We start from the raw sequence: 7,139 nt of genomic DNA on the forward strand, positions 1-7,139 counted from the left end.
GTGCTTTTTCCACACCTACAACAGGCATTGCAGCTTTCTCCTTCCTTTTTAAAACTGGAAAAGGTATCCTGAATGGTGCCACCACACATTTCCTCCAAGTCTGTACTGCAGAGAGACATTGCCAACATGAGCATCACCGCTGCTGTGGGGCAGGAGCAACAGTGAGGTCAAGGCTCTGCAAGTACATCAGAGGGAGTGCTGGATTGGTTCCACCAGTATGCCTGCACAGCCCTGACCTCCCACTACTAACTCAGTAAGTATCAGGAGTGCATCTTTGTGGTACTGCCTCACCAACTGACCTCTCCAAGCTGAAAGAGGGAGAAGCATTAATAAAGCTGGAACAATGTATCTCCTGCATTGCAAGAGGAATTGTGCATCAAGAAAAGCCAAGTGTTAAAGTCTGTTGATACTATGCAAATTGAGCCAAAATGAAATATCATGCAATCTGACACATTTATTCTATTCCCCTGGATATTGAGAGGCAAAGATCTATTTTTAAAAACTGCACCTCCCACCGCTGGACAACTGAAAAGCCGGACAGGTGGCTACGGTAAATAAGGTTTCATCAGGCCTTGCAACACACTTTTACAGTGGTCCCTCGACTTACGAATTACTCGACATCCAAAGTTTTCGACTTATGAACGGGACAAATGGCCGCACGCTTACAAATTTTTCTACATCTGAACGGAAACCGTTGGTGGTTTTAAATGCAGTTTCCTCGAGTTACGAATTTTTCTGAATATTTTTTTCCTATGGGAAACCGCTTTTCGACTTACGAACTTTTCGACCTACGAATGTGCATTCGGAACGGATTAAGTTTCTAAGTCGAGGGACCACTGTAAGTAACTTTGCAGGAGTAAGGACAGGGAACTCACTTTATTTCAAATTCAAATACATTCCCAGGAAGCAGAATTCTGTCATCCTGCAGAATCATGAGATACTGGACTTATGTCAATGTCATGTGTAACACTCAACTTTGTAACCATGGCTAACAGCACTGCAGCAGCTGTGATAGGACAAATATGTAGTTCGGCACTGCTATTAATTTGGTTGACCAAACACAATCCAGGAAAACAAGTGTGTTTAGCTAATTCCTTCCATATAAATAGCCATAATGGGAAATGTTTGAGAAAAATATTATCTTAAACAATTTAAGTTCTTTTTGTTTATTTACTCCAAAGAGATGCAGGAAGATGCTGTTAATTACAGCCCGGCCAGTTTAAGTATCACAGCTATTGCAGCTGCATCAAAGTAAAAGAAAAAACACAAGTTTTAATAGATCATGCTAAGGCAGTTTAAGGCTGCAATTCTAACCCCACATATTTAGGAATAAGTACTACAATTGAGTTAGGATTGGACAGTAAGTCTCATTTAATTCCATGGCACTGTTAGCCAGTTTAAATTTGTATTTTTTTTTTTGTTAGTGAGGGAAGGAAAGCACAACTCAAAATTTGTGATCACACCCGATCTTTTAATAAGAAAGTTGGTGGGCGGAGGTTGTCTAATCATATATTTTGCTTGAATCTTTGGCATGTGTGGACCTGAGCAACACCTGGCGGGAAACTATTGAAAACCACATACATGTGGCTTCTGAGCATTCAAAAGGACAAGTGGAATATAAAAATAGCAAAATAAATAACTGTCAATATATTAACACAATATTTGCTGAAACTTTTTTGTGGGTTTTTTTGTCTCAATATTGCTTTTTCTGGGCCTAGTATTTTGATGCCTCTGAAATCTGCCCATGCTTCAGAACAAAATGTAGAGGTATTGGAACAAATATTGGTTCTCCCTCTCTCTACTGGAAAAGCTGTTAATCCTTAAGTTGTGTTTCCTTTCTCCCTACTGCATAATAGAAGGGTTCTCATTTCACAACTTGTGTTGGAATTCTACTGTGATTAACTTTGTCAATAACATAAATGAAACTGCAGGCTTGGTTCACTTACAATACATTTATCCACATGGCTCCCACTCTAAAGTAAAACTACCAAGTTGAAAAGACAACACACACATAGCTATGTTGATCTATCAATGTATTACATGGGAATGTCTCTACCTACTGTGATTTTTGCTATCGTTTCTATCAGTTAGCATGAAATTAATATTGAATGTCTGCAGAAGAAAGCTACTTAGTTTTGTGAATTAAGGATTTGTACATTCAATGAGACAAGCAGTCCAATCCCATACATATTTATTCAGAAGCAAACCCTACTGTTTCATGGAGTTTATTCCAAGTAAGGGTAAATACATAGGACTGCAGACTTACCAGAAACTGAGTTTTGTGCATCCAGATTTTTAAGCATTTGTACATACAGTACTGTAATCAAAATACCTGATTTGCCGAAGCAGAATAGTTACAAAAGGGCTTGATTTCTTTTTCATGGTAGAGACCACTGAGGCTATATAAACATAAAACCACTTTCAATACTCAAGGGATTTTATATCATCAGCCTGTATATCTAGCATTACAAAAATATAGATCAGAAATTTAAACATGGGAGTATACTTTGCTCTTTGTTTTCATACATTAAACTAATCCTAGATACACATATATAGAATAATACTGAATAGACTTTTTGATCCAGAAGAGTTCCAAAAACTATCTAGTCAAAACATCTACAAGGCATCAGATTCCTCTCTATCCAGACATACGCCTACACAAGACAGTGCATATTATTATTATCCAAACAGGTAATACCTGTGTCACATCAGATGTACTTGTAGGACAAGTAGTAAAAAGAAATTTTTCTCAAGCAAGTAATTTGTGCACTAACCGCAAAAATCATTTTATTCTGAGCAGCTAATATGAATTTGGGGGGGCTCTCCCCCTCAAACGCGGATCAACTAAAATCAAAGTATGATATTAAGACCTATTACTCCAACAAAGACCGTTTTCTTAGCACTGGAGCACCTTTTCACTGTGACCAGGATACTATCTCAAGCTCCAAACATTCCCAGTGCCTCCGACCGAGAAAGAGGGAAATGTTGTTCCTTACTCAAATCAGGTCAAACATTTAAATCCTAGGCTTTGAACGGCTGAGACTTGAGAGGATAGTTTTAGTTCTGCTTCAGGCAGAGAAAGCAAACGAGGGAAGAGCGCGGGACGAACCCGCAGAGCCCCGCTCCGTCTCTTCCTGGATCCCGCTCGACCCCGAGCCTCCTTCACACCCCAAAGGCACGAGGAGTGCAGGGAGGGCTTCGCCAGCGCGGGACAAAGTTTGTTCCCGCCCTCAGCCGCCTCTAGCGGGCGGGGTTGGGGCTCGAGAAATAAAACCCGCCGCCGCCGCTGTGACAGCAATCGCGGAAAGCGGCGGGGCTTCAAAGTTCAGCCGACCTCCTGGCAATCTGCGCTTCCTCGGCTCCCGCCCGGCCGGCTCCCCCTCGCTCTCCCCGACCCCCCCGCCGCCGCCCTTCCCGAAGGAGCTCGGTTCCCTCTTACCCGTCCTTGCGCCGCGCTTTGAAGACGTGCCCGTAGGTGCCTCTGCCGACTTTGCACCCCTCGTACTCGAACAGATCCTCCACCCGCTCGCGCTCGGCCGCCAGCTTGGATTTGAACTCGTAGTCCATGTCTCTCACCCATGGAAGGGGCGGCCGCAGGGAGGGCGGGATGAGGCGGCGGGACCAGCGGCTGCGCGAGCGTCAGGGGCACGAAGCCACCGCACTGGGCACCATTTCCTTGTTTTGGGTTTTTTTTGGGGGGGGGGGAGTCCGCTCCGCCGCCACCCGCTTCAACTAGGGCTTCCAATAGTTAGGGCCGCAAGGGATTCTGGGCTTGGTAGTATCGGAGGAAGCTCGAGCTCGAAGGCGTCTGGGGAAGGGTAAGGAAGCGGAGACTACAGTTCCCGGCGTCGCTTGCAGCACCGAAGCCTGTGTGCGCCTGCGCATTGCAACCCGCTCCCCGGTTATTGCTGAGCGGGTGGTGGGAAGTTGCTGACTCTTCACGTTGCCGGGCAGTGGCGGGAGAGTCAGACGTTGGCTTAGAAGGGAGAGACGGCGGAGTCTCTATTTGCTTTGCTTGTCCGCCTGCAAAACAATGACACGCAGTCACACTCTTAAGCGGCGGGGCGAGGAACGGGGTACGGCCGAGGTCGGTAGATTGAGGGTCTCGCGCTGGAGCTTGTTTATCTCCTGAGCTGTCATTCAGGTTGTAGCCCCGCCCTTCGCTCTTACATTCGTCACCGTTGGCTAGACTTCGTCCCGCTTTTCACCCTTCACCATTGAGCCCGCCCAAACCCCGAATCTGAAACGCTGGCCTTCTTGTCAATCAACTGAAAGGCGGAGCCTCAAGTCTGAGAGTTGAGGGAAGAAAGCTGCCGCTTGGGCCGCTCTCCGCGTCGTCGTCCCCACAGCTCTTCACAAGCCTTCGCGTTTCCCGCCCTTCCCCCCTTCGCTAGCATATTGACAATGGCTCTGCTCACGCGCCTCTCGCTGGCTCCCACTCCCGCCTCCTCCGGCTCGCTCGCTTGACATTGCGCAGCGCTGTTTTCCTGGAGCGTCTCATGTTCTATGAACGGAGGAGCGGCAGAGCACCGGCAAAGCTCTTCTGCCCTCAAATTAATAATTAAAATAAAAGGCAGCAGGTGCACGTTCCCAGGCGCTAGAGTTGGAAGATGCTGCCCCACAGGCAACACGTACAATATGCCTCACCGACCAGGGACTACCTTAGGACACGGAAGGGGGTGGAGATGGGATAGAGCAGTTTTCAAGCTGGCCTTGAGTTTAATGTCTCTTGAATATGAAGCCTAGAGACTTCGAAACTTGACGTAGTAAAGGAACACTTTGCTTACAAAGATAAAATGGATTTGGCACCTATTGGCTTGCCTCCACCTCTTCTTAATGTATTTCCGGTAACCATCAGCATTCGAAAGGCTTTGTTAAATGACTCATACAGTTTACTTTACATGCAGGTCTGCGCTTGCTCTGCAAGGTCTTTCTCTTCTTCAGATAACGTGAACTTACAGGTGTGCAGACTACCATATCACAAAAGCTGTGTTTTCCCTTTCAGGGGGAAAAAAACCTCAGTTATTATTTCAATTTCGTTTATATCTTAAAAACAAATCATGCCAGGCTAATCTCATTTCTTTCTTTTTTTAATGGAGTTACAAGCTTGGTGGATCTTGATTTCAGTAAGGTTTTGGACAAAGACACCTAACCACCCATGATATTCTTGTGAGGAAACTGGTAAAATGTGGCTTGAACAAAGTAACTGGCTGGCTGACCGAACCCAAAAGTACGCATTAATGGGTTTCTTCTCATTCTGGTAAAAAGTGACAAGCGGGGTTCTATCCTGGGCCCATTGTTGTTCAATGTATTTATAAACAACTTGGACGAAGGAATTGAGGGGATGTTAGTCATGTTAGTCCACCTACCAATGCTACTTCTGTACTCTGAATTAAGTTTCAGCTTCTTGTACAGCATCCAGTCCTTCACAACTATAAACAGTTCACTGTTTCAACTACTGTACCTCCCTTGGTTCAGCTGAAAATGAGAGACAAGAGTTGGGTGTCATCAACATACTGATTATTCTGCATCTGAAATATCCATATAACCCCCAGTGGCTTCATTAAGGTGTTAAATAGTGTGAAGGATGAGAAAGAGCATTGTGGAACCTCTAATAACAAGTGGAGCCCTGCTAGATCAAACCATAAGCAAATCTAGTTTACCACACTGTTCTCATATTAGCCAAGCAGATTACTATGGAAAGCCCACAAACACAATAGCATTTTCCACATTTGTGTTTCCCAGCAACTGGTATTCAGTCACATATCAACTCCAATATTAGAGGCAGTATACAACTATCATGACTGGCAGCCTTGATAGCCTTATCCTCCAATAATTTGTCTTATTCTTTTTATGTCTGTGCAAGTTGGTGGCCAATGTTAAATCTTGTGGGATAAAATTAATTAGTTTGTGTGCTGTGTGGATGACTTTGGGTTCTAATATTATGGGAAGGGGAGAAAGCCTTTCTATCCACTTTATCCACACCATGCATAATTTTATGCACATCTGTAATGTCTCCCCTTACTCATCTGTTTCTAACCTAAAAAGCCCCAAATGTTGTAAGCTTTCCTTATATGGGAGTTGCTCCTGCCTTTCTATAATTTTGGTTGCCTTTTCCAACACCTTTTCCAGCTCTAATATAGTATTTTTGATGTATGACAACCAGAAATGTTCATACTGTAATCTGGTCACACTATCAAATTATATAACATCATTATGATTGACAGTTTTATTTTCAGTCCCTTTCTAATGGACTTTATCAAAAGCTTTTTGATAAATGGCCAAGTTTATGTTATCTGTTGATCACCCCTAGTCATATGCATATGGACACTGAACTCTAAAAGGTAATTTGCAGAAGCCATACCAATTTTGCTTCAGCCAAATTTGGTCTTCAAATGCTTAGTGATTCTATTTTTAATAATGGTTTTCATTACAGGTTGGTTACTTTAAAACTAATTTCCCATATATTTTCTGGATCCCAGTTTAAAAGTTGATAATATATTGACCACTTTCTGGTCCTCAGGTATGCAGGCTGATCTCACAGATGTTACTTTTTTTGCTAGAAGGTCAGTTATTTAAATTCAGTTTTTTAAAGGGCTCTCAAGTAGATGCTACCTCCTGGATGTGATGTCTTCATTTTTAGTTTGTCATCAAGGCCTAGAACATCAATTCTTGTCACCACCATTTGCCTCTTCAGATTCAGTTCAGGCGCAGGGATCAGCACTACAGCTTCTCTGCAATCTCCTTTTCCTCCTTTAGTACACCTTTGACTCCTTTGTCATCCAAAGGGCCAATAATCTCTCCAGCTAGTCTGTTGCTTCTAACGTGCTTTTTAAATGTCTTCTTGTTGGTCTTAATTTATTTATTTGCAATATTAAATGTGTCTGCTTGCTGTCTGCTTGCATTCATTTTGCCAAAGTTTGTGTACGTTTTTGTTCTCCTCATTTGGAGAATACTTACATTTTATAAAGGAAGGCTTCTTTTCTATCATGACTGGAGCATTCATTTACCCAATTGAAGTCACCCATTACATTTCCTCATTGGGTCCTGTCTCCATCTCAAGATCACACTAAACATTTTGGTCAGGGGGTGATAGCATGTACTCAGTACTAAATTTATATCGATGTCTTGGTATCGCC

At 43.5% G+C, this 7,139-nt stretch overlaps 1 protein-coding gene across 2 annotated transcripts in view; it reads right to left on the reverse strand.

The window, feature by feature from the left end:
- CDK19 (cyclin dependent kinase 19) overlaps positions 1-6,984 on the reverse strand; it is a 92,181-nt gene extending 85,197 nt beyond the window's left edge. For both annotated transcript variants that reach the window (XM_035109070.3, XM_035109073.3), the window contains exon 1: positions 3,440-6,984. In XM_035109070.3, the coding sequence (XP_034964961.1) occupies positions 3,440-3,567 (128 nt within the window). In that variant the 5' untranslated portion in view covers positions 3,568-6,984. The remainder of the gene's footprint in view (positions 1-3,439) is intronic.
- Positions 6,985-7,139: the final 155 nt, after the last annotated feature.

Source organism: Zootoca vivipara, chromosome 3, assembly GCF_965207765.1.
Source record: "Zootoca vivipara chromosome 3, rZooViv2.hap1.1, whole genome shotgun sequence".
Classification (NCBI taxonomy): Eukaryota; Metazoa; Chordata; class Lepidosauria; order Squamata; family Lacertidae; genus Zootoca; species Zootoca vivipara.